Source organism: Paramormyrops kingsleyae, chromosome 2, assembly GCF_048594095.1.
Source record: "Paramormyrops kingsleyae isolate MSU_618 chromosome 2, PKINGS_0.4, whole genome shotgun sequence".
Taxonomy (NCBI): domain Eukaryota; kingdom Metazoa; phylum Chordata; class Actinopteri; order Osteoglossiformes; family Mormyridae; genus Paramormyrops; species Paramormyrops kingsleyae.
Window position 1 is genome coordinate 36897895 of NC_132798.1, and position 25751 is coordinate 36923645.

General features: G+C 44.7%; 3 protein-coding genes across 14 annotated transcripts in view; 1 reads left to right on the forward strand and 2 right to left on the reverse strand.

The window, feature by feature from the left end:
• Window positions 1-52: 52 nt before the first annotated feature.
• Window positions 53-12942, reverse strand: ewsr1b (EWS RNA-binding protein 1b). 8 transcript variants are annotated; one of them, XM_023804295.2, is made up of 18 exons: window positions 12880-12942; window positions 9606-9642; window positions 9395-9446; window positions 8934-9060; window positions 8716-8730; window positions 7727-7922; window positions 7281-7439; window positions 6520-6851; window positions 5739-5910; window positions 3410-3447; window positions 2700-2735; window positions 2481-2596; window positions 2216-2345; window positions 1890-2006; window positions 1656-1785; window positions 1485-1582; window positions 980-1211; window positions 53-858 (listed from the first exon to the last, which is right to left on the reverse strand). In XM_023804295.2, exons 1-18 carry the CDS (start codon window positions 12893-12895, stop codon window positions 819-821), a joined length of 2043 nt encoding a protein of 680 aa, XP_023660063.1. In that variant the 5' UTR covers window positions 12896-12942; the 3' UTR covers window positions 53-818. The 8 variants fall into 8 exon arrangements, with proteins under 8 accessions (XP_023660063.1, XP_023660062.1, XP_072565171.1 ...); XM_023804294.2 differs by having other exon boundaries at window positions 8716-8727; window positions 8934-9063; XM_072709070.1 differs by having other exon boundaries at window positions 2700-2732; window positions 8934-9063.
• A 395-nt stretch (window positions 12943-13337) lies between these two features.
• rhbdd3 (rhomboid domain containing 3) lies at window positions 13338-15795 on the forward strand. Its single transcript, XM_023804357.2, has 5 exons — window positions 13338-13856; window positions 13945-14334; window positions 14661-14787; window positions 15021-15257; window positions 15404-15795. The coding sequence occupies exons 1-5, from the start codon at window positions 13691-13693 to the stop codon at window positions 15570-15572; spliced, it is 1089 nt and encodes a 362-aa protein (XP_023660125.1). The 5' UTR covers window positions 13338-13690; the 3' UTR covers window positions 15573-15795.
• A 494-nt stretch (window positions 15796-16289) lies between these two features.
• Window positions 16290-25751, reverse strand: part of emid1 (EMI domain containing 1) — a 62581-nt gene continuing 53119 nt past the window's right edge. Inside the window, exons 10-16 of one of the 5 annotated variants that reach the window (XM_023804354.2) lie at window positions 22251-22349; window positions 22003-22055; window positions 21667-21729; window positions 21530-21574; window positions 20962-21006; window positions 18057-18147; window positions 16290-17627 (exon numbers count right to left, since the gene is read on the reverse strand). In XM_023804354.2, coding sequence (XP_023660122.1) covers window positions 17488-17627; window positions 18057-18147; window positions 20962-21006; window positions 21530-21574; window positions 21667-21729; window positions 22003-22055; window positions 22251-22349 — 536 coding nt within the window. In that variant the 3' untranslated portion in view covers window positions 16290-17487. Of the gene's footprint in view, window positions 18422-20961; window positions 21007-21529; window positions 21575-21666; window positions 21730-22002; window positions 22056-22250; window positions 22350-25751 lie in introns of all 5 variants that reach the window. The other 4 variants (XM_023804355.2, XR_002837250.2, XM_023804353.2 and 1 more) reach the window with 4 other exon arrangements.

Below are 25751 nucleotides of genomic sequence, written 5' to 3' on the forward strand. Positions count from 1 at the left end.
TTCCTGATGCCACCTAGCGGTCAAAGACGCGATTCACACAACACAAGGTCGGTGCGTTCAAAACGGCGCAAGTGACCATTACATTTTATTCGGTACTACAAATGCAATAATCCGCACACTAAATAAAATGTTAATACATTAAAATTACTGACAAATTTACTTTCCACATTCATAGTCTGGAGCAGTCAACTACAAAATCATTCATCTCCTGCAGTTAAGTGTGATGGTCAAAGCAGACATCTCACATTTGACTGGGGGAGTGAAAGGCGCTACATCGGGACCAGAACACAACATTTTTACTGCAGGATGACAGTTTGACACAAAACGTTTGAGAGCTTCGGGACACGTCATTTTAAAATAAACACATTCACAAAGCTGTCCAGCAGTATTAAGATGTAGTTGTTGCACTAAGACACTGCTTGGAGGTACATGACACCGACAGATTTGGATCTTTTTCCCCCCAAAGTAACTGGCCTGTTGAAGCTTTTATTATTTGCCATAAAGGAACCAAGTGGTTTAATGTAAAGTAATACAGTTTAAAAACAGATTAACCGTCACAGGATTGAACAATGCACCTTCCAAAGTACATAAAGACCAAACATGCCTTCCGAGTCAGCCGTATGGAAATAAAAAATCAATACATTATCAAATAAATGAAAATTATTTTGCTTAACAGCAGAGTAATGAAAAGTATGCACTGACAATTCCCATAAGCTTTTTTGTTATTTTTGTTTGTTTAATATAAATATGGAAGTACAGTTATATAGTTTTAAAAAATAAACCCTTTACTAAATGGGAATTTCTGTACACACGGTACCCTAGTAAGGTCTGTCACGCCGCTCCTGACGGTGTTCCGCCCTGTGAAGGATTAAAGATTCGTCTTTAGTTACAAGAGATTACAGTGGACAAGAAGTCAACACCCGCCAAAGCCGGGTGATATAACCAAACTGATTTACTATCGAAATCCCTCAGTACTTACTTCATGTCGATCATCTTGCCGGGGGGTCCCACTCCTCTCCTGCCTCCTCTGCCTCCCATCTGGTCCATAGGAGGCCCTCGGAAGCCCCCCCTGTCCATGCCGCGACCGCCCCGGAATCCGCCGCCGCGCTCTCCCCCACGGCCGCCACGGAAGCCCCCTGGGCTGCCAAGACCACCACGGTCCAGGCCTCGGCCGCCACGCATTCCTGGACCCCCCCGACCCCTGTCACCACCTGAGAGAAAGAGGAGGAGTTACTGATGTGACCGGGAACTACCAGGATAAATTGTTCAAACACTAAACTCCTGTATGCTTAAACAGCTAACAGTAATTCCTGCACTGACAACACTACGAACCTTTGTTTCACAAATGTGCATATCAGGAATCTGAATGATCTTTGTGATCTGACCTCTAATCAGAAAGTGTATCCAGCTAACTGAGGAACCACTATCGCTGCTAAGGCATAAACACAGTGTGAATCAGCAGTATATCCCTGCAGACCAGTCACCTGAGGGACCAAATGGAGGGGGGCCGAAGCCCTCTGGTTTTGGGGCCTTGCACTGGTTACACTCTGTCCTCCAGGCAAAGTTCTGGTTCCCACAGCTCCTGCAAGTGGCACACATGGTGTCTGTATAAGCAGCAATGTGTTGAGTGGTGCTTATAAGGACGGCACACTCACGGATTGGGGCACTGCCAGTCTCCGGCCCTTGGCTGCATGTTGGCGCCAGAGGGCCGGCCTTGGCCAACTCCGCGGGGTCCTCCACGAGGCATGAAGCCTCCCTGGTCACTGCCTCCGCGGCCCATCATACCTGCAGGCAGCACAGAAGGACTCAGCGCTTCGGGGATGGCGGCCGCACCCCCCTCAGAGCAGCAGACAGGCTGACTCCAGTCTCTATGAGCTTTGCGTACGTACCTCCGCGGCCCATCATCCCCCGGCCGTCCCGCATGGGCATCCCGCCACGCATGGGGGACATCATGGGCTTCCGGCGGGCCATGGACACCTTCAGCTTCTTACCCTGGAAATCCTTACCTGTGGGGGGATGAGACGGGACAGGACAGCAAGTGAGACTAAAGCAAACATATGCTTCACATGCTCCAAGTACTTAAACTTATCATGCACTTTACTAATTTAATTGATTTTACAATTTGTGCCATATTAATTATTAAATGTGTATTGATAAGCACTGAAAGGATGCCTTCCTGATGTGTAAGAGGGGGGCAGAGATGGTGAGGACTTGCCGTCAAACCATTCGACTGCAGCCTTGGCGCTGGGTGGCTCCTCATATGACAGGGTGGCATCTCCCTTGGGCTTCCCTGTGTCCTTGTCTGTGTAGATGTTGATGGCAGGCTGACCCAAGCGCTTGTTCATCTGTGACAGGAGGAAGTCCACACTATTCTGTCACATACTCAACTTATAAATACATTTGCAATCAAACTGTAAAACAAACGAGGATTCCTCCTCACAAGAGAACAGCATCGCAAAGAGAGGCGGTCTGCTACGCACCCTGATGACTCCGCAGTGTTTGAAGAATTCAGCCAGGTCATCGATAGTTGCGTTTTCTGTGAGGCCAGTGATATAAATCGTACTGTTCTCAGAGTCATCCTGCTCGTCAGGGCGCCCTGCAAGCACACAAAGGTGGCAGATGTCAGCAAATGTGGCCACCTGGCCCAGTGCCCTGCAGAGACCAGTCACGTGACGCTGCCCCCCCCCCTCTCCACTTACCCATGTCGCGCTCCGGCCTCATGTCCATTGGGCCTGCTGTCCATCGAGGGGGAGAGACAGAGGGGACTAGTCAGAGTTTGCCACCCAGGGCCCACTACCTAAATATGATGCTACTGCCCTCTTAAGATTCACCCAGGCACACATTCCTCAGAGCCAGCTCAGGCCATCTGGAAGAGAACCTGTTTTAAAACCCCCCACCATTTATACCAAGAAGCTAAATGTAACACTCATGAAAACTCACTCTTATAAAAAAAGACCCAATTAAAATGTGTGCCGTAAAGAATTTCTTAAAAACCTCAAAAAACCCAAATACCAGGGGTTCAAAATAGGACTTTTTAAAAGTAGTAATTCATAACTAATACACATCCATTTTGGAAAACAACACTAAATGCACCCTTCTTAAGGGGGTATGTATAACTGTATAACTGCGTTCCAACATGACATGGTATACATTTCACTTTGATGTGACCCTGGTTTGACCTTTACACACATAAAATACCCCTTTAACATCATTCTTCTCTGTTAAATACCATTTCACTCTGGAACTTAGAAGAGAACCCCTTAGATTCTCATACCCAAAGTAATCGCCGGCACGCTTCCGTTATCTATGAAATACACATGTACACCAATGCAAAAAGTGTGAGCAACACTCATGTTAATCTAATGAATGCTCTTAGTTTTACTAGCCAGTTTAATGCTCATTAACTTACCACCAGGCTTAATGAAGCCACATCTGTCTCCAGCGATGCTGGGGAAATAAACGGAGATATGAAGGCGATTTCCATCTAAAGAGCCACTTCTGTACCTCACGCCCAGCAAGCTTTGGGACTGGGAGCACTGGGGTCGACACAGCTCTGACTAGCCCTTAACATCCCCATAATAACAGATTTTATTTTTTTTTTTTAAACACAAAGTTTCTCTGAAACGTGTCTTGGGGGGCTTTCACACGTTTTTTTGGCTGTACGTTTCTCTTTGCCACAACTGTGGTGGCTACACAGTAAAGGGTTTAAGTGTCAATCTTTATTACCCATCTGTGTGTAAATGGGGGGGGGGGGCACCCCAGCATTTTGTACAGCAGAAGAAATTAAATTATTCCAGACGCACCTCCTCTCTGACCAGGTAGACCCAACTGGGTACGGCAGATATCAACCACATAAGAGTTTGAATGCCCAGAACCCCATTAACTTAATAAAATCTCTCTAATTCTTGGAAGAAATGCATCTGAAATAATCACTTACAAATCATGCTGACGCAGCCAGCATATCAAAGAAAAATACACCAGTTACACTTTGATTTACAAAGATTTGCTCACATTACACAATTCTAAAGTACATATGGTTCAGAACCTTGTTACAATATGCATAAAAAAGGTACAAAAATTACATTTTTTTAAAGAGACAGTTTCATACATTTCACACTTGAGACATTTCCCATTAATACTGTAGGCTCTGCTTTCTAAGTCTCCACTGTTCATTATGCTGCCGGCAGAGTACTGAGTACTGGTACTTTTAAAGTATTGCTGTGTTTACATGGCTCTCACTTTGTAACCTGTAGCATATAAATGCGACATGTTAAGAAAAGTTTGCAAAAATAAGGTAAGTTTGAAAGACAATCACAAAACATTTGCAATTCAACTACATTTCAAAACCCACACTCAAAGCTCATACACGTGCTTGTGATACAAGGTGAAAGCATGTCACCCGGACTCTGCCCGACCAGCTCCTTTCCACTGCTATGCCCTGCACTGACCATGCTGCCACCTGGGGCTTTACTCATCTCTGCTACACGCTTTTCCGAAATACCTAAGCAAGGCCACCTCCTAACTGGCTCCCTCTGGTGGTAGCCATGGTGAATATTTGATAGAGGCTGGTTGCCAGCCCAGTCCCCAACCTTCCCCTCAGCCAGTTCACATTTTAATTCTACTTCACCTGAATACATTATTTTACTGGCTGAATAAATATCAAGCTCTTAATTAACCAGCTTAGGTATGTATCCGACCGAAGAGAACAAAATAGCCTATTTCTCGGGGAAGCCCATGGACTGGGCCGAGAACCACTAGTTGGGAGACATCTTGATTTACCCAAGTACCAAATACTTATGTATTGATTTTTAAAAATTTCTAGTGACAGTGCTTTCACCATTTAAAAACCAGAAATGACATTTCCCTTGATAGAGGTGAACCCCATAAAAATGACAAAGTATCCCTTCTAGTAATCAAAATATCTGGTAACTAGAACTGTGAACACGGAATCATTTATGCTCATGTTGAGTAAAAGGTAAGGAAATTCATCTACCTAGAGGGGTCTCACCGAATTATTTTTTCTTCACCAAATATTGAGCATGGTACACGAGACACCTTTGATGCAGGATGCTACAGGAGGACTATGTCACACGGGGACAATAACTCTGGGCCCAAGTCAACTTACCGTTTAAAGGACCTGCAAAGCCATAAACCAAGTTGACTTAACACTTAAAATGGACCAGCAGGTTTCAGAGAAGTAGCAGCTTTAGTATATTCAAAAGAAATAGACCTTTTTCCCCCCACCCTTTGCAAAAGATGTACTCTAAGCACTTTATCCTGTAGCATCCAGCATAATGGAAAGGCCCAGAGCAAACATCCTCAGGAAGAATACAGGCAATATCTGCAGCGTCAATCAGCTCCATGGTGACCAAAATGGCCGCGACTTTCATGACCGGACTGGGGACAAATTGTTTAGTGGAGGTGGAGCGACTAAGTGTTTGTCAGTGGATGTTTGCGCCAGCTCTTTGATCTCTGACACACTGACCTTCTTACCTTTGGCCGAACAGCAAAAGGGCTGGGAGAGCCACACCGTTGGGGGCCACTTCGGAGCTGCAGGCGGTTATAAGGCTGAGAAAAGCCCAGGCCTCAACCCGAAGGGGGCTTATAGCACTAAGGGGCACCTCTCACTGGCACTGAGCCCAGCGGTGTGGCCCCCAGCCCTGAGCAGCTCCGACCACGACTCCTGCGCGTGGGAGGAAGCAGGGCAGTGAGCGATGAGGGTCAGGAGGAGAACTTACCCCATGCCCCCGCGGCTCATCCCCCCGCGAACTCCACCGCCGGGCACCATGCCGCCTCTGTCGAAGGCCCCACGCCCACGGCCCCGGCTCTCGCCCGGCCCTGGGAAGCCACCCGGCTCGCCCCCGGGGTAGCTGCTGCCCATGGGACTGGGGCGCTCCTGCCTGTAGTTACCTGCCGGCATGCAGTAAAGCACACATTACATATAATCACAATTCATACAGGTTAATTACACAATAAAGGGTTTCGGAACCCCAATGTAGTACAGTGCAGTAACAGGGGAACCGACAGCCCCTCATGCCACTGTTAGCAGGGGTCAGGGCCACAGAGACAGACGGTGTTTGTCCACTGTTTGCTTCCTTCCGGCTTAATGGAAACTTTACCCTGGAGTAAATGATTTGTTTGCAGGCGGCAAATGGCAAACAAAAGCTGGGGGAAAAAAGAGAGACTGCAAAACGACACCACACAGCTAGCTATAATTAGCATTAACACACCTGAAGATATTCTATTTATTATGATCTGTAATTGTATAAATAGTTAAGTGATCGTAATCCTTTGGCGTCGCCTGGATCAATCTTCTAAATTCCTAGAATAACGGAGGAATTTCGACAGAGGCTCTGATATCAGGCTTCCTTAGCAATTCACACACATGCTGCATCAAACTGGACTGAGTTTATTTAGGTTTCTTCCAACTAGCTGCCCATCGGTGACAGAGTCTGCCCCGGTAGAGTAACTGCCCAGGTCAAAGCAGACAACACAGCAGAGGTGAGAATGAGGACTCACCGTACTGACTGGGCGGGTTGTAAGAGCTCTGCTGCCCATAGCTGCCGCCCTGCTGTCCGTATGGGCTGGCCGGGGGCGGCTGTCCGTAGGAGCTGGATGGTGGGGGGTAGCTGGAGGCCGTGGGCGGCTGAGCCTGCTGGGGAGGCTGCGGCTGCTGCTGCGGCTGCTGGTAGCCGCCCTGGTGGCTATAGCTGCTCTGCTGGCTGTATCCGCCCGGCTGGCCCTGGTAGCCTCCCTGCTGCTGGCTTTGCTGGCCGTAGCTGCTGGGCTGGGAGTAGGAGTTCTGCTCGTAGCTGGTGGGCTGGCCGCCGCCAGCGCTGCCTCCTCCATAGCTGCGGCAACAGGAGACGAGGAGGGGCTTTGGTTACAAAGGAGCGGGACCGGGTGCAAGAGGAAAGAAAACGGTGCATGCTTCTCCCACCTTCAGCTGCTCATCAACCTGCTTGGGAAAAGATTCTTAATTTTTGAATAGACAAAAAAAGAAAGAAAAAACAGGCAGGCCTGAGAGACGTCAGAACCTATAACTCCAGGATTATATAAAAAAAACTGAATTAAAAGGAATGAGTCTTTTCTAAAGGGGCATTTCCCTACGAGACGAAATCGGGTACTGTGTCAAAGTGAAATCCAGCCCAGAATCTAAAGGACACTTGGAGAAGCCCAATTGAGTGGACAGCAGAGAAACAGTGAAAACTAAGCTGCTGTCAGGCTCTCTTACCTGGGATGACCTGAGAGGGGGGCACAGTACATGGGGAAGTAATTACCTGGAGCTGGGGTAGGAAGGCTGGGGAGGGCCTGACTGCAGAGGGTAGGAGCCGGGCGCCTGGGAGTATGCGTAATTACTGTGCCCGTAGCCCTGGCTGTAGGCGGAGGGGTTAGCCAGGGCCTGTGGAAGCTCCGGGGCCTTGCTCACTTCCTGCGCTCTAAAGGGTTAATCGCAGTCAGGTTACAGGCTCCACGCAGGAGGTTGAAACTAAAACATGCAAATTTAGAAGAATCAAAATTATGCCGACTAGCTCCCCCCAAAACAAAAAAAAAAAGTCAATTCACATGAGCCAAATTAAAACTGGCACAGAGGAGCCTATTGAGCGGGACTAGTCCTTGGCACTGGCACAGACTGGTTAGCTGGCACTGCTGCTAAAAACTCCTGCCACTTTGAGGGTCAAGTGATGCCCAGAAAGCTGGGCTAGGTGTGGGCTAGGGTGATTACCTTGGGGGAGCAGCAGAGGTGGCCTGCTGGCCGTAACCCGCGTAGGCAGACTGGGCCCCATAGCCCTGCTGTGCCCCATAGGATGTCTGGGAGGTGGGGGTGGTGGGGGGGGCACTGTCGTAGCTGTTGGCCCCATAGCCTTGGCTGGGCTGGCTGTAGCCCTGGGCACTGGCAGCGGGGGTAGAGGTGTATCCAGCTGAAGAGAAGACAAAGCACAAGATCAGGTATCAGTGGGTGGGTAAAAGCCTTAGATCACACAGTTCAAAGACAAGACGCCATAACTCTTTACTTAAAAGGTGTTAGACAACCTCAGTCTTTGCATGTCTTACAGTCCTGAAATCCAGGGGAAAACATTTTATACTGATTAAAATTTTTAATCGACAAGATGAAGGAGCTGGTACGGTCACACCTCCACACACAAAGTCATGTTGAAAGCCTTTACTGTCCTCTTTAAAGAACAAGAGGACAGATGGCACAAAGTATGAGAGATACAAAAACATCATGTCCTCTGCAGAGGACAAAAATGAAATGCATGCAGGATCTTGCATGTAACACGACTGTGTGGTAATACAGGTTTTTTCCTTTATTAAACTTTATTAAGAATTTTTGCAGCATTTCAAAGCCTGGTATATTTTCATTCAATGCAATCATTTTTTGGGTAAATATTAAATGCAATTAAATAATATTTGCATTTTAAAGTGCAAGCTTTGAGCCCACGAAGAAGGATTTAATGTGAAGTGCCCACATTTGCACACAAACCAAAGGTGGAGATACAGCTGGCCTGATATTTAGTATGAATGTTTAATGCGGCAATTAAAAATAAGGAACCCTGTCAAGTTAAATGTCATTAAGCCAGAGTCAGTAATATCAGCTACACAGCTTCAAAATTCAGATATATTTCTCTGCATGCAAAGCCATCTGAAGATGTCAGTTTGTCACAAATGTGCTGAAATGGAACAAGCTGCATGCAAACGACACTCTGCCCAAACCTGCAGTCGTCCCTTCTCCACAGGGAAGGCAGCAATAAAGAAGCAATGAGTAAAATTAACACCAAATTGATTCATCAAAGCCCAAAGAACACAAAACAGCTACCACTCAGCCTGCTGCTCACACATTATTGGGTGTCATCATTGCTACCAATGGAAACCTAAGCTCACCAATCACTTAGCTGGATAGGTGTTGGGTGGTTATGGGTCACGTCACTCACCAGAAGGGGGGTGCCCATAGGATGAGCCATAAGTAGGTTGGGCGTAGCCCCCAGTAGAAGGTGCGCTCTGTGTGTAAGCAGATTCAGCTGGCTGCCCATAAGAGCTGTACCCCTGCTGGCCATATGACTGCTGTCAAGAAAACAAAACAAAATCATAAGAAAATGTCTCCAGCGAACTGCAGTCAGGCATCATCATTTCCATTACCTGCAAAGCAAAGACTATACTGCAGAGTGGATTTTCAGTGGGAACCAGGGACTACCTAAAAAAAAAAAAGTCTCAACCTAACGGGACTTGTGAGGAGCGCAACTCGATAACACAAGCTGCTCAAGGTAACCTGGAAATCAGGGACACAGGAAAAGCTCTCGAAATAGACCTTAACTATCCTTTTCTGGACAGAGCCAGCATATAAGGTCATTATGTCCTTTCACAATGCTGCCTGGGACTGAGAGGAGACCCTCACCTGGGTACTTTGTCCATAGGCCTGCGAGGCTTGTCCGCCATAAGATCCATACCTACAACAGGGAAAAAAAATCACTTTATATAGTCAACTCATTTCACACCTAACATGGAAGCAACATGACCATAACAGGTGACAGCACATGGCTGAACTCAAACACACTGAAAAGCAGAGGAGAGGAGAAGCATAAGAAAATTCAACAGCGGTCACTTACCCCTGCTGGGCAGATCCCTGGTTGTAGGTACTATAATCTACAAAGCAAAAATAACAATGGTATTAAATTTAAGAGCAATATTTTTCAAAAATCTCCCTAGTTACCAGGGTAATTATACTGTTAACTGCAGGAAACATTCATTAAGAGAAGCACTCATGCAGCACAGGCTCAATGCAAGCCTGGAGCACAGGACATAAGGGAGGGTGCAACTCGGGTGGGATGCCAGTCCATTGTACGGCACACACACCGACACACAAATGAACAATGCCAATTTATCCCATGCTCCATGACGAAACAAAAAACTGCAGAAAGCTTTTCAGTTGCAAAACAGCTAATTATCAACCAATATGGGAAAAAAATAATTAATTTGCTGTAAAAGCATAAAGCCATAAATTAAAAAAAAATCTGTAGCTTTGTATCTTACCACACTGCAAACAACTTGCTTTGGGTGAAACCACAAAGGTCTCAATATAAAAAGGCCTGAGAATCAGTAAACCCTCGGAAAACATCATTATAGTACTTCGCCTGCCATCTCAAACAGAAGATACGACCATATGTTTTCCTGGTAGGATAAATATAAATATTCAAAAATAATTTGGAAGTTGCAGTTATAAATAGTAAAAAAGTGCACAAATTTAAATCTTCAAACAATGAAGAAAGTGCAAAATAGTGTATGGCACACAACCATTTATGTGGTATTATGAACAGCACATTTTCTGTTTATTTTACATCTTATGTTCAGTACTGCCTGTATTGCTAAACAATCATCTCAAATGAAGAATATTATTAAATACAGTGGTACCTCAGTACTCAAACTCATTAGAACTTGAATTTCATAAAAGTCGAACCAACCAGTTCGAAAAAATTTTACCTGGAACTCGATCTGAATCTCAGAAGTCGAACCGTGAATGCCAACCTAAGATAACTTGTACACGCAGGGAAATGAGTCATGCTCATTTCCCTGTGCGTACAGGGTACAGGGTAACACTTCAGTCTCAGCCTCGCATTGGCTGTGACAGCATCGTTTGTTGGTGATGGTGCTTTTTTAAATTGAAAATATCAGGCAATACACTGTACTTTATATCATTTTGGTAGCCATTGCTCACCAAAAAGTTATGCGATAGTTATACAAATGTTACAACCTAAAAGTTTGCGATTTATAAACAAATTAACAAATACAGAGTAATAATAAAAATAAACAATGTACCGCATAGCATAGTCTAGTGTTGGCACAGTGTTGGGGCATGGCTTGGGGTAATGTTGGGGTATATTCTTTATCGTTTTGGAAGCCATTAAGAAAAAAATGTTACGCATGGCATACAGTGTTGGCGCAGTGTTTGTGAGAAATTGCGAAAATGTGTTTAGCATATGCTCTTCTTGTTTTATCCTGTTCATTTTGTATTTAAATGCTTAAAAAAAAAAAGAAAAAAACATTTAGGTGTAATTTTTTGGGGCCGGGAACAAATGAATTGGTTTTCCATTATTTCTTATGGGGAAAATTCAATCAGACCTAGGACTGTTTATGATTCGAACCCAAGTTCTGAACAGATTAAATTCGAGTTCTGAGGTACCACCAAACAGTATAATACTCATGTAGGAGCCACTATATTCATTTGAGAGGAGGATTACCTGAAATATCAATTATTTAAAATTAACAAACCACACATCACTAGATGGGTCATCTGCATGCACTGTATTGACAAGATGCAGAGGAGGGCAGGAATAACAGTTAATTGAAAATTGAGGCTAACTTGTATTTATACAGATGTTGCAAAGCCCAAAAGGCTGTAAAACATCTGTTGTCCATTAGCAAGCTATAGTAGCATTGCTGTTAGGCTGTCCCGTTAATGTGTGTCACTAGACCAGCTACCAGCCTGTGCAGAAATGATCACAATTTAATTTTAAAAGGAAGAAGCACAAATAATTTTTAAAATGTCTGTTTAGCATATCATTACAAAAACGGCAATAAGTGAGTTCCTAATGAAATAAAACTCAAAAGAATCCTGCAACTTGGAATGTCTGCTAAACATGTCCTGGGATTTTGGGGATTTACCCTCCTGGTTTTTTAATATCCATAAAGGCATGTCATCCTTATCACCTAAGATGCCTGAATAGTGAAAACAAGATTGCGACGACAAGATTTGTTAATACATGATTTATCAGAAATGCGTTTCTAATGCATCTATTTACCTTAAAATTACATTATTTTTACATATTCAGTTGTTTAAGGGAGAGGGGAGACTACGGTGCACTAGATTAACGAGTCACGTTAAAGAAAAAAACCGCCGTTTGACCCAGAGGACCAGCTGCAAAACAAAGCTAGACTAAACTGTAAATTCCTTTTCCAAACGTATGTCTAGCTTCACCACATATTTTAAAACATATGCCATTATTTCTCATATAACGGCACTAAATCATGTCAGAAGAACGTATAGAACATACTGAACCTTAACATGACGCGCCGAAAGACTGACATCAAAAGCGATTACAACAATGGCATAAATATGCAACATCTGACCAAGCGTTTTTATTGTCCTTTTAACATAAAAATACGCATATAATATGCTAGATCAATTGGTATTATTGAAAAAGATTCTCGTATCCACGAAGAGACATCTACTGGACAACACTAATAATAAAAAAAATCAAACAATTAAATTATTAGACGGTTTTTTGGTTATCTAGTAAACATCTTCCGCAAAACCTGTTAGCCCGAGCGCACCCGAAACGCGTTAACTGTACCAGCCGCGTAGGATTACCGGTTTTTCACCATACCGTTCATTATAAAGAGATTAATTCAGCAGAAATACAGCTTCAATAGATGAATTCACGTTAAACAACGATAACGGATTTGTACACCCCGGGGCGTGCTGAATTTGAATAACCACACAACCTTTATCTTACGTAAGTTTGCTAGCCGACTAGCAACAGCGGATACATGATTACATCGCGAGAAAACTATAAACTTGTAGATAACAAACAAATAAATACTCCTCACAATTCAAATTATTATTTTTATTACTATTATTATTGGGGCGTGGCGCCAATTATACATATTTATTAAGGAAAGCGTAGAAAAAAAGCCGACACCGGCAAGATGCAGCTTTTCACACTCTTTGAACAAAATCTCGGTTACAGACGCATTCATCTTCGCGTTAGCCATAACTTATACAAACGGGACGCGAAATAATTAATCTCCAGAAGAAGCATCACCATCCCACTTGAACACAATAAAATCAGTATCAGTCTCAACAATAAAGTAAAGATGGCTTACCAGCGGTCGACGCCATTTCGTGATGCCTCAGTATGACTGCAAAAGCGCATGCGTCGAATTGGACCGCAGGCCCCTACCAACATTTCTCTCAGGGGTGAACATCGGTGTTGTGTCTTTATATTTGTAAATCATTTTGGAATTAAATGAGTAAATAAATAATATATTAAAATAAGAAAACCTATTCTTCTTGTACAATTCTTGATCCATGCCCACACAGTTGTGAAGCAGAAAATTGGTTTTAAAAAATGAAATATTCCATAGTGACGAAAATTTGCAGATAGGGACCGTCGTTATATCTCACAACATAAGTGCAGCGTTACAGCAATTAATTAAAAAAATTAACGTTCCATAATTAGCAGGATGCCATAGTTTTTGGAGTTTACAATGCGTAAATGGTAAAGTGCTGCCTTCTTCTGCTGAACGTTGCGTTGCGACTGTATCCTATTACCTCTGATCAGTTGACGTTTTTGTACAGTGAAAAAACCTTTTGCTTCTTTTAGAGACAATGCCTTGGTTGCAAACTACACGATGCTTCAATTTTTGACATACGCGGTTGACTTACTATCACGCAGTTTACGAACTTCTTACTGCTTCCTGAGCTTTATAGCATGTTTGACATATACGTTTATTTTATACTCCTTATTTTGCTAAAGGCCGCTATGAAATATCAAACAAGAATGGTTGCTGACGTGGTTTAACATTAGCTGCACAACACAACCGCAGCATATGCATTTTTACATAGCGAACGGGCAGAGTTGTTATCTTGTGAGTTGTATTAGTTAACAGATAATGAGTCATTATCTGTATATGTATGATGCTTAAGCCCTGGGAATTCGTGTCTTCCATTTTTGGGTCGCGTCGCCCAGGGTTTCCACTGGGGACAGCGGTTTTGCTAGCTTTTATCCTATCGGCGTGGTTCGGGGGCATCCGAAGCAGCCTGTCGATCGCTCCAGGCACATCTTTCCCAGGACTGCAAGGTGAAAACTATATTCATGCTACAGAATAAAAGGATCTCACGTGAGACCAGACTACGACGCTGACTTGTTTCGACCCTCTTCCTTTCAGTGTATCGTTTGTTACTCTACGCCTTCAGCCATGAGGAACTGCCCTCGCTGCTGTATAGCGCCGCCCTGCTGGTGTCGCTCGGGCGCATCCAGGAGCAGCGGTGGGGGACAGTGGCTTTTCTGGGCTTATCTATCCTGTCAGCTTCTTTGCCGGCGCTACTCTACGCTTCTCTTATGTGGGTGGCCGGCACACAGAGCAGCCGGATCTGCGGTTATTCTGCCGCTCACATGGCAATGTTCACGGCGCAGTGTCGCTGTATGAAGCAGAGACGCCTCCCTCGCTGGGTGTCCGCCTGGTTGCTTCCCTTGATGCTTTTGCTCATAAACCTAGCACTGCTGCCCTCCTCACCACTTCTGTTCCATGTTTGCGCCATATTCATTGGTTTTTTCTGTATCCTTTTCAGTTCACCTCAAAGAATCCAAATCCTGTGTACTTTAAAGAGTACTTTGAAATTACGACTGTCATACACTGCTTGGTATAGACTCCAGAATGTGTCATGAACCTGCACCGGTTACACTGAGGTACTTTACTTTATTACATGCAGTTATAAATACGGCGTTTTTTACTCCCATCTTTTGAAAAAACCTAATCAGTATTTCATGCCAATCAAAGACTTAACCTGAGTGAATCAGGTATGGGGGGCAGGGGCTCAAGATCTATAGTGTCTATAGTACTGCTGTATAAGACAAAGTGTTGTGCTTAGCTAGTTACCCCAGACAGCCCAGCTTTGATCAGATGGCTGCAGAAAGGGGAGGCGCTTGCATGCTGGGGCTTCCTGCCAACGTGGGCATTTGTGACTGCGTTCTCCAGAGATTGGCTCCCCACCCACAGCACTGAACAGAGGTATAAGCAGTGAACAACCTGGGTGAAACGAAAGATCTGCTGTGAACTAATGAGCTAAAGGCTTGACCAGAGTGAGACATTAAATAAGTCCTAGTTAATCCCACTCTTAAAACCCAAGTGAATAATGTGTAATATAAAAATAGCAGGTTTTTAATCCAGTTGTGCAAATTGTAAAAGTAGTTGTTAAATTGATGGATGAATGGATATTTAAGCCTATTTGCTTTACACTTCAGGTCTGTGCCGCTCCCCGAATCCTACCAGCCTACTGGGCAGGCAGATCAGTGGGTGGGACTTCCATCCATACCATCTGTGCCTGATTGGCTGGGGGAGATGGTGGCCACGCCTGCGCTAGAGGCTCAGCTATTGGATGAGGAGATGCTGAGAGTGGGAATATTGGCCTCGCTCCAGGACACCCCAGAAAGGCTGGGGGACAAAGTGGAGGTCCCTAAGTCTTCTGTATCATCACTGCGGTAAGTTTTTGCATCCATTTATGTAATTTTGTATTTGTGAGTTCTTTTATACTAGTTATTTTATAGAGATGACTTTTTCCCCTACAGCGATAAATTAGGCTTACTCACTGTTACACACCTGTTGAAGGCCTGTTCTTACCACCCAGGCTACAGCAGCTGGAAAGAATGGGCTTTCCCACAGAGAAGGCAGTTGTGGCTCTGGCAGCCACGGGGCAGCTAGATGGCGCCATTTCCCTGCTGATCAATGACAGTGTCGGGGAAGAGGCCGTGGTGACATCTCAGGGGAGATGGCCAACCTCACCATGGAGCAGCTGAGCAGGACCTCATCCACTTGGGTCAAAAGCACCAGCATGTGTGTGTGGGGAATAGTAAATGAGAAAAAGATGGAGACAGCACAAGAGCCATGGAAACTCTGCAGTCTCCATTAAGCGTTATTCTCTGAAACATTCTCTGTGTCATTGACAATGCATGTGGATACATGTGTGGATGTAATTATTTTAGCAGATCTTTATAAATGTCAATAAAATTGATTTGTAGATATAGGACTGGATTTTCAAAGAAATTCTACTATGGGTTTGTGTTTCACATCTTAGTATTTAGGAAATACAGTTGGCACACAGCGTTTCAGTGGTTAGCATGTAGCCTCAGGCCTCCAGAGATGAGGGTTTGATTCTCGTGTGTGGACTCTACATGAACCTGCACTGGAAGAACAGTTAGAGAAGATGGCAGTATTTTTTTTTGCCATTCCCAGCAATATTATTGGTGTTGCATGCGCAGCACATTCAGCATTCAGCAAGGCTGGATACGCAGCTCAATGAACCACATGATTCATGTGAGCCAATAATTTCAGTGTTACTGAATTAACTATGATCCATAAATCCTTCAGTTTTTCGTATATCTTCAGTTATTCACTCTGCGTGCTGGTTTTTGGACCAACTGAGCTCAATTAGGCCTTCAGAAAGCTTGAAAAATATTATATAGTTTCAATACACTTGTTATTTGAAGAAATGAAAGTCTTGGTGTTTAAAAAAATACACAAAACAACAATTCTTTATTTACCAAGGATCTGGGAGACTGCACACCAACATACAATTTTAAATGAGTCCATGACGATAAATATGTGTGACTTTTTTTACATAAATCGGCTTGGAAGACAATATTCGACAGCAGCTATGGGATTAAATAATTCACCTGACAATACTGCGTAAGTGATAGAGCAAACAATCAAAGAGGCTCTACTGATGGAGGGTAATTCATCTAAGATATGACATTTATATGGTACAAAAGATACACCAAAGAAGATATTCAAGTTACTTTCAGATTTTTTTTTAACTTGTCCTACATATGCATTGGTGTGTTTGTGGTGAATGTGGACACAGGTGTGTCTGTTTGAAGGGCTTTCAGGTGGGTCTACCACCCTGTTCACTGCGTGGCTTTCGGGGGTGTGGGAGGTAAGGTTGTCCTGTTGTCCTGTGTGTGTATGTGTGTGTGTGTGTGTGTGTGTGTGGCAGATGGACTGCAGGCAGCGTAATGCACCCCCTCCCCCCACCCTGCTATTCTCTGTCCTCCATTCACACAAAGGTGTGTAAGATTTCAGGCCCAAGCAGACCAGCCTCTTACAGGTGGTGTAACACCAGCATCCCTGTGCTAAAAGCTGGACCCCTCCCCCTGGGAGGGGAGATTTTCCCTCTCTAGTGCATAACAAAATGATGGAGAAGACGGTAGCAATAAAACAAATAAAAGAAGAGGTCTTGTGTGTTTATTTCCTGTAGACTCCTTGTATTCAACTTGATTAAATAAACTGTAACGGTTAAGGGTCCCCACAGGATGGCGCCATGCCATTTCTAGCTCTCTGCCACCACAGAGCCCGTTCTCTGTCCCCCTTTACCTTGGGATTCTTGATATTAGGAAAGCACCTTTAAAACACAGTTTTCTCACGTTCGGATTTTTCTTTAAGTCTCCCCTTGTTGCTGCTCCAGACAGTCCGGATGGCAGGTTCCGCAGTTTATCAGGACGACAAGGCGTTTATAGCATGTGTGTGATATTCGAGGGAGGGGGGCATGTTCCCTGAGGTGCCCACTGCTCACGTGGTTGGTGGGGTGGGGGCTGTTGGGGTCTGTGTCAGTGGTTGGGGTTGGGGGAAGAAGGCTGAGGCAGTATCAGTTTTGGGGAGACAGCACCCTTCTGGGATTGGCTATGGGCGTGCTCCTGGTGGGCCCCCCCACCGAGGCTATTTCCCACGCTTCTCGGTGTCCCGGGAAAACAGAGGAGGGACAACAGCCCGGTATGGACGGGCCCCCGCCCGCTTGTCCCGGTAAAACCCGGGGGAGGAGGTGCTGAAGGGACCATCTCCTGAGGTCAGGTCGGGTTCTGTTGAGAAGATAATAGGTGGGTTACAGCTGGACCAAAACCAGGGAACAAGTGAGTGAATAACATGGGACTCAAACACAAAGACTCCCACGGTCAGCTGCCAGCGAGGGCTTCCCTGCTAGAATGAAACATCCACAGCCCTCTGCCAGCATATTCGCCATCCTGAACTGCAGCCAAAACTTGAGGAGGCTTGATGCCTCATAGAAACACACAGGCCTTCCTAGGCCAGCTTGTCAGCAACTTGCTGCATCACGTTTTGTCCAGTGGTTTTGGAATGCTAGGGTCATATTATCAGAGCACAGGCAGTGGGCACTCTTCCTGCAATGTGGTCCAAAACGGAATTGCGCACGGGCAACCTTCTGGGTTGCCCAAACCGTGTCATGGGGTGGGTGGGAACAGGCGACCTGGACTTGAGAGGAGAACGGTTACCTGGCCAGATGATGGCTTCCAGCAGAGTCACCCTGCGAGCCAGAAGCTCCAGGTCAGCCTGCATGTCACGGAACATCTGCAAACTAATGGCCTATCGGAGATCAAGAACGGTGACAAGGGAGGGTATGGGAGGAGGAGCCAAAGTGCCGTGGTCCTGGGGCAGCCCGGTGATGTCCTTCCATCCACCCCGCCCCTTTCACAATGTGGGCATGATCTAGGGGAAAACCCACCTCGCCTGACCACTGCCTTAGCCTAAGTGCTGCCCGCCCCCCCTACTCACCATGGATACCGATCATAGTCTCGAGGATTAAAACCCTCTCGGCTAAGATCTTCAGCGCCTCTCGGATTTGGTGTATCCCGTCCCCCTGTGAAGATAGATACAGCCGTCAAGGTATGGAGCACAGCCAATCAAGCGCATTCTCTCTTGTACAGGCACATTCTCTCTCTGCACTAGCTGTTAGGAGGTTAAAAAATGCCAGCCCTCGGGCACCCACTCCCTCCCGCCATTCTCAGACTAGCCATGCTGAGGGACAAGGCCAGACACACAGCATGCACATGGCAGTGCACCCGAGACCCGGGCATGACAGAGCCGAAAGTGGCCGACATTAGACAATATCCTCATTCCGTTTCATAAGCAGTCTCACGCCAAAGGGTTAAAGGGAGCGACAGAATGGAACAAACCAGCCTCAGTCAGGTGAGAGATTCAACAAGGGAGATAATATTTCATAGTTGCTCTGGAAAGCTTGTTTTTAAAAATGACTTCTTTTTAAAAAAATTTTTTGTTGATCTTCCATTTACAGCAAGATCAGATTATATAATCACTTGTTAATCTGACAGTTTTATCCAAAACAACTTAACAGTTTTTACTCAATAATGTCTTAAACATAACAATAATAATAATAATAATAATAATAATAATAATAATAAATAAATTTAGGGCAATCGACCAGATTTTACGAGGGGAAGGAATCTAATTTCGAAGGAGGTAAAACTCAGAATTTTAGTAACCTGCTAGGTATTATGGGTTTATACCCATAATTTTGCTATGTGCTTATATGGTAGACTAGTTCTCTCCCCTAATATTTCTAATATTTTTTTATTTTGTGAAATATCCCCCTGAATCAACAGTCCATCACAATGTAGCACTAGGATTTGTGGAGCATTCAGATGGACATCAGGCAAGCTCTGTGGCTGCAGGGTTTAGCAGTGATGCTGCTGCAGCTGTGACTGGTTTTCATGGCTCTGGGGAAGCAAATTTCACTGGCCAATGGCTACAGCTCATTGATGATTAGAGAAGCAATGATGACTCAGCTATCATCCACAATTGCTGACCTTCCAAGTAAACTTAAAAATGACAAATCCAGAATTTGAAGAGAAGACCACTTCCCCACTGCAGACTGTAGCCATTGTTTAAAAGCATTTACAGGGACTGACACACTGTGATGGGGAGCAGGAGTTCAGAGACAGTAGGAGCGTGGCAAAGAAAGTTATGGTGTGATGTGAAAAGAGGGGTAGGATAGGGCCAGTAACAGAGTCAACAACACAAGTGTCATAAAGTCACTAAAACTCCAAGTTTTAGTGATAACCCTGATTCTGGTACTTGTGTTGTTTGTCTCTGTTTTGGATTGATGTGGTTGAAATTACTCTGTGAGGTGTGATGAGTTGTGATTGGACAGTGAGCAAAGATCCATGCAGCCGTGCATTGTGGGACACTGGAGGATAGCTGTATCCATTCACAAATTCCACCCCAGCTCAGATCTCAAAACCATTGTCCCCAAACTATGGAAATACAGAACATTTGGCATATACGATCCACACCAGTCATTACTGGGTGGAGGATCAATGAGGTGAACCATTATAATATCTGTAAAAGTAGCATTTGAGTCTAGCAGATGGTCCCAACTTTTTCCAGTTGGGGGCACAGATACTGAAGCGTGAAATGTATAAATTTACTGTAAGATTAATTTTCCTTCATTAAATGTGATGCTGCTGATTGTGTGTGTGTGTGTGTGTGTGTGTATATATATATATATATATATATATATGAGTCTGTCAGGTTGCTTGTGTGGGATACACTAATGGTATCGCTCCAATTCTGTACCACTAATAGTGTTTTATGAAGGTGTAAGGTTGCTGGGAAACATGATAATGAATATATCAGCACATATATGCCAAGTGCAGCGGCTTGTGACATGACTGAATGGTAGCCATAGAGACAGCTGCTTGCAGGGGGAGCCAGACAGCTTTTAGGGTCAGACAGGAGTGTTTTCTTTTCTGTTTTTTTCTAAAGGGGCGCCCCGAGGACCAACAATGACAAAAAAAAAGCATCAACAGAGATCAAAAGAGCATTCGACACCATTTGTGGGAAAACTAAACTGCACATGGAATCATTAAGACTGCACATTCAAGCAAGCATGAAGCGATGTACGCCAGCATGAAAATGTCACATGGAATGTGGATGGGAATACATTTCAAACATGTACACAAGGAATATTTAACTTGATCGACTGTCCGTTTGGATCTAATTGCCATTTGGCTCAGTAACCTTATATTGTCAATAACAGGACAAGATGCACAATTTGCTGAGTCTAGAATCAGTGTTTTAACCCAATATATAGAAAAAATGTAAACAGACACTTTAATACTCTGCTGAGTACCAAGCCAAGAATCTTTTCAATATAACATCCCCTGCTGTAAAAGTCACTGATATATCATTGTGGCAAAGAAACACAAGAAAAAATGCATATTCATCGCTTCAAATGTCAATTCACATTGTTAATATTTTAAAGGGAATCAGAATGATAAAATGTTTGAAGTTTTTCATTCACTGGCAAGCCTGTACGTGACCAGCTGGGCAGATATCCTCTAGCGGTGTGACAGAGCAGCCTGTTCTGCTCATCCTTACCGGCAGACCCTTTTCCCCAGGTTCTCCTTTGGGTCCAGGTTCACCCTGCAGGCAGCACACAGTGAGTGAGATGCATCAATTACTGAGGAACATGTCACTGGTTTATTTATGAGACACCACAATGCTGGGCAGTCTTAAGACGGTCTGACCCTCTTTGGCTCCTACAAACTCTGAAATAATAATGCTCCCATCTCTGTGATAGTAACGGCGGTATAGATTATGTAGTAATATATATAAGTATGTAAGCATCAACCAAATGTAAATATACAAATGAACAAAGGTCATATACAACCCCAAAGAATGACCCTACAGTTTAATAATTGGAGATTAATATAGATCATATCAGGGTACTTGGCTGCCCATATATCCCTGAATAACTTCATTCAAGGGTTTCACCTGTTACAGAATGTATTTATAAAGCAAGACAGAACTGTAACAGGATGGACTTATTCAACACTTTATTTATGATGAGCCATTCACTTTATGCACTAAAAACTTGACTCCGAAGCTGTACTTGGAGGCCAGAACCTCCAAGACGTCACACATACAAAGGTGAGGAATATCTTACCACTTCTCCTTTAAGTCCCCTGTCCCCCTGCTGTCCCATGGGCCCCTGGAATAAGACCAGGTTTAATGGGCATTACACATTCCTGGATTAGGACAAAATGCTGTTTGTTATCCTTGGTATGAGGCCAGGATACCTACCCTCTCCCCTCGATCACCCTTAGGCCCCACTGGACCCAGAGGACCTGGGGGTCCTGGCCTCCCCTGGGAGGAGAGGTATAAAAACATGGATATAGGGCTGGGTTATGGACCTGGTCATGACTGCCTTTGGTAACTCAACCCCTTTCTGCGTAAACAGGAAGCCATCAAGATATGATAACAATACAGTAATCCTGATACCAGCTAAGTTTATATTTCTATGGCGGGGATTTTATGATTAGCTTCCAATGACTACACATGTACAATTAAAGGCTGCTGTTAGAGTATCTGATGACAGTTGTGTGGCAGGAGGTCCTCTTTCTCCCAGGCTTTACTTACATTCTGCCCTGCAGGGCCAGGAGGTCCAGCAGGACCCTCAGGACCAGGTGGACCTAGAGGACGTGACAGCAGCTCAACTCAAAGTGTCAGACAGGCCAGACCAATGACATCTATTTAGAGACTTAATATATTTATTCCATTGTGGTTCCTATTGGCTACCTGTCATGATCTTTGACCATCTCAATAAAACCAAAAAGTGAAACAAACTTCAAGCTGGGAGGGAGATCAAAATCTGAGGGTGGACTGACCCACTGGCCCGGGGCGTCCAGGGGGACCTTCGGGTCCTGGTACCGGTGGCCTGTCTGAATCCAGGAAGGAGTTTGAGAAGATTGAGTCCTGGTGCTGGCCTGGGAAAAGAGGCACAAGCCTAAAAATCTTTGATATCCTCATGCCTGCCCTAAATCTGCCCGTGTCACAGCCCCCCAGTGTAAATGTTTTACAATGTCTGCATGGTCCCACACCACTCAGCATATTTGTCCTGTTTCAGCACAATCCAGAAAATTAGTTTTCAATTATCATGTCAGAAGAGGCTTCAAAATCCACAGTGCTGGGATTCTTGTGTGCTGTAAACCACATCCTGATTTAACACAATGGAAGTCAATAAAATTGAAGACTTAAGCTAAACAGTGATTGACACTCCCTGTCATTTATAGATTTTTCTTTGCACAACCAGTAATTTATTTTTGTGCTTGGAATGACATATTCTGACAACAGCCCACTGGGAATCCACCACGCACCAGTGGCGGGGGGGGGGGGGGGGGGGGGGGGGAGGTGCAATCAGTCCCATAAAGGACAACAGTTTTCATTGTTTCCTCGCCACTGGCCTCAAGGAACGGCAACAAGATAGAGCTGGAAAGCAGGACTAGATTAGGATTAAAAATCGGTCCTAAACTTTGGGGTCCCCTGATACATTCCCACTGGGAAAGTGCCCAGTGTGCCAGAAGGGCAATCCAGCCAAATACTACCCCAGCCAGGGACCAGGCAGTCTTCTTTTGTAGGCAGTGCCTCCTCCAGGGCAGTTATGCTCCAGTATTCACCTGCAGGAGCCACAATACAAAGCTTGCACAATTTCATAAGAAACAATTCCTTTGTGTTTGATGGAAACAAGCAAAACACTCAGTTCTTGTTCACGAAACCCAAACTCACATGTCTACTTCTTTCCATTCACATGTAATAGCTATGTGATGGTTCTCCTCATATTTACATAGACTAACGATCTCGCAGCGTTAATATTTTTATAGTTACACTAATATAACTTCACCACCAGATGTCAGTGTTGTCAAATATATGTCCGCGCTGCCTTGCAACTGCTGTCCCCCAAACTAAAAACAGCAGACTTAAAACTTCAAAATTGTGATATATGCACCAGCAAAGAAAAAGTTACGTTACAATGAATGAGATTATAACTATTGCTGTCATCAAAGATTTTTCTTTGGCTTTCTCCTCACATTCTTGAGTAAAAGAAACTGAATGTTTTGAGATATTAATGCAAAACAGAACTGACTGTATGGTTGTCTGCAGTTCCATCATCCTTATGTTTATATACAGCAGCTATGATTAGCGCTGCAAGAAAGAGAGAGTGCCACAGCAAACTAAAGAGAAATGTTTACATTTGCCCTCTTTAATCCTATCTGTGCTCTGGCAGAATCATGCCTTGGCCATTAAGGGATTCGAATTAGAATTTGACTGAGGATGAAAGGGGGATGCAAATGGTTTTTCTGGTTGTGTGGAGTTGAGCTGACAGGGAGTTCTGTGTCGAAGATGATATTATGGTGATGAAGAGTCTCGGTGGAAAGAGGCTGGGAGATCAGACTTGTGGACAGAAAACTGTCCTCTAAATGTCAGCAGCTGCCCTGACCCGACACATGCACCGCTCTCAATAGCCATGCGAGGACAATCACATTTAAATACTCTCTCTCTCTGTTTCCCTTCTGTCTCTGCCCATCTTTTTCTCTCGCCCCCTCTGTTCCCTTTCTGTCTCTTTCATTCCCTCTTTAACTGATATTCTCTCCAGAAGACCCGCCACAGAAAATGGCCCAAAAAAAACCACAGTGCATAATCCTGGTATATTTTATCCTGATCTTAAGCCATTCTCATCTGCCTTTGACCTAAACCACATGATTGATGGACACCCCACAAATCATTTATCTAATGCGATAGGTGTCAAATCTCTTCTGGCAAACACTCTCACTCCTTTGCTACTGCACTCTGGCCCCAAGCACTCTTAAAACACTTTGTCTTTATAATGGTCATATTATCCTCAAACAATTTTTCGCATGACAGAGAAGTACTCTTAAAATGTATTGCATTTCCAAAGCAAGAGCCAAAATGACTTACTAAAGCCAAATGTCACTCAAACTGTCACACGACTACGTAACACTGGCCTGCTGGGCTTGTGTGTCCCCCCCGGAAGAGAATAATCTTTCTCTTTTTAACGACACCGCTGTGGCTCTAACTATAACGATCATTTTATTTGCTGACTGACTGTGGTGAAGAGTTGTGCTTTACTTGAGCCCAAGAGGCTCAAAAATGGAACTTGGTAGCACCAGCTCTGTGGCTATAAAGGGGAAATGAGGACAGAAAGAGGCGTGGAAAAGGCTGGGTACTTATCGTGATCAGTGGATAGAGGGTGCAGCTCATTGGACGAGCTGAGGGATATGGGGGTGTGGCTTATGCTATGGGTTGTGGGATTAAGGTTTAAGGTGAAAGGGCAGGGTAACTATAGACCAAGCAGGACTTGTGCTCTTCATTTCTTATGCTACATTGACTAATTTTTAGAGAATCTAAGCCGGATTTGATTATTTCGTCATGGAAGCTTCTTAACCCCTCATCTCTTTGAAAAGCCTTCTAGAATAGAAGTGATGCTCCCACATCCTTGGTGTCCTTGCTGACCATCATCTTTCCATGTAAATTGTCTGACTTCTGATTGTGACTGAGAAGCATGCCTGATAACCACAATCCAAACACATTCAGAAAAACCATCTCGCCCCAGGCAGACTGGTGCGGTCAGATTTCCAAACCACCTCACAGCTCCTCTGTTCAAGGGGGAGGGGCCATCGGCACCACCTCTCCACAGGGAACCTCTGCCCCCAGACGGGAAAACCAATGTTTTCCGAAGGAAGCTGGCGTTGGACCCCTCATTGCGGTTTTGGGATGTTCAAAACAAATGGTTCCCGGACCCCCTTCCCCAAGCTGACCTTGTTTGCCCAGACACCTGCCACCACTCCCCCCACTTCAGAGAAATGTGTCGCCCTGCCGAGTCACCCAGCGTGCATCCTGGCCAGTCCCCCCCCCCAAAGCCTGTTCAGCACATCTGGTATTGGTCAAGTTACGTCAGGGACTTCGTTGGCGCACAGGTTGTTTTTCATGGACTCTGCCTTTGATCCCCCAAACGCCGCCCGCCCCTTCCTCCTGACATGGGCAGACCCCAGCCTGGGTGTGAGCCTTCATCAGATAGAGGCGCCGCTGTGCCTTGTCCCTTTCAGGGACGTCCCATTAATGCTGACAGTAAGACCATTCCCTGGTCTTCACAGCAACGTTTCTGCCCCACCTCCCACTTCCCTGCAGAAAGGGTAAAACAAAACCAGCCTCAGAAACCCCCCCCTGCCACGTCTACATAAACATAGTACTCAGTATTTTGTTTTGGGTAAACTACTGCTTTGATTATACACATCACCATATGGTCATAGTTACTTGTGTAAAGACTAAGCTTGAGAGGGCAGTGCAATTTTCATGCTAAGTTTTTTAAT

Coding starts and splice junctions, on each gene's coding strand:
- ewsr1b (XM_023804293.2), bottom strand. Junction 2,736..3,409: donor TGGCTTCATTAAGCCTGGTG/GTAAGTTAATGA, acceptor CTCGATGGACAG/CAGGCCCAATGGACATGAGG. Junction 2,346..2,480: donor AACACTGCGGAGTCATCAGG/GTGCGTAGCAGA, acceptor CTCCTGTCACAG/ATGAACAAGCGCTTGGGTCA.
- rhbdd3 (XM_023804357.2), top strand. CDS start 13,691: ATGATGCTTAAGCCCTGGGAATTCGTGTCTTCCATTTTTGGGTCGCGT. Junction 14,335..14,660: donor CATATTCATTGGTTTTTTCT/GTATCCTTTTCA, acceptor TAGTTACCCCAG/ACAGCCCAGCTTTGATCAGA. Junction 15,258..15,403: donor TCTTCTGTATCATCACTGCG/GTAAGTTTTTGC, acceptor CTTACCACCCAG/GCTACAGCAGCTGGAAAGAA.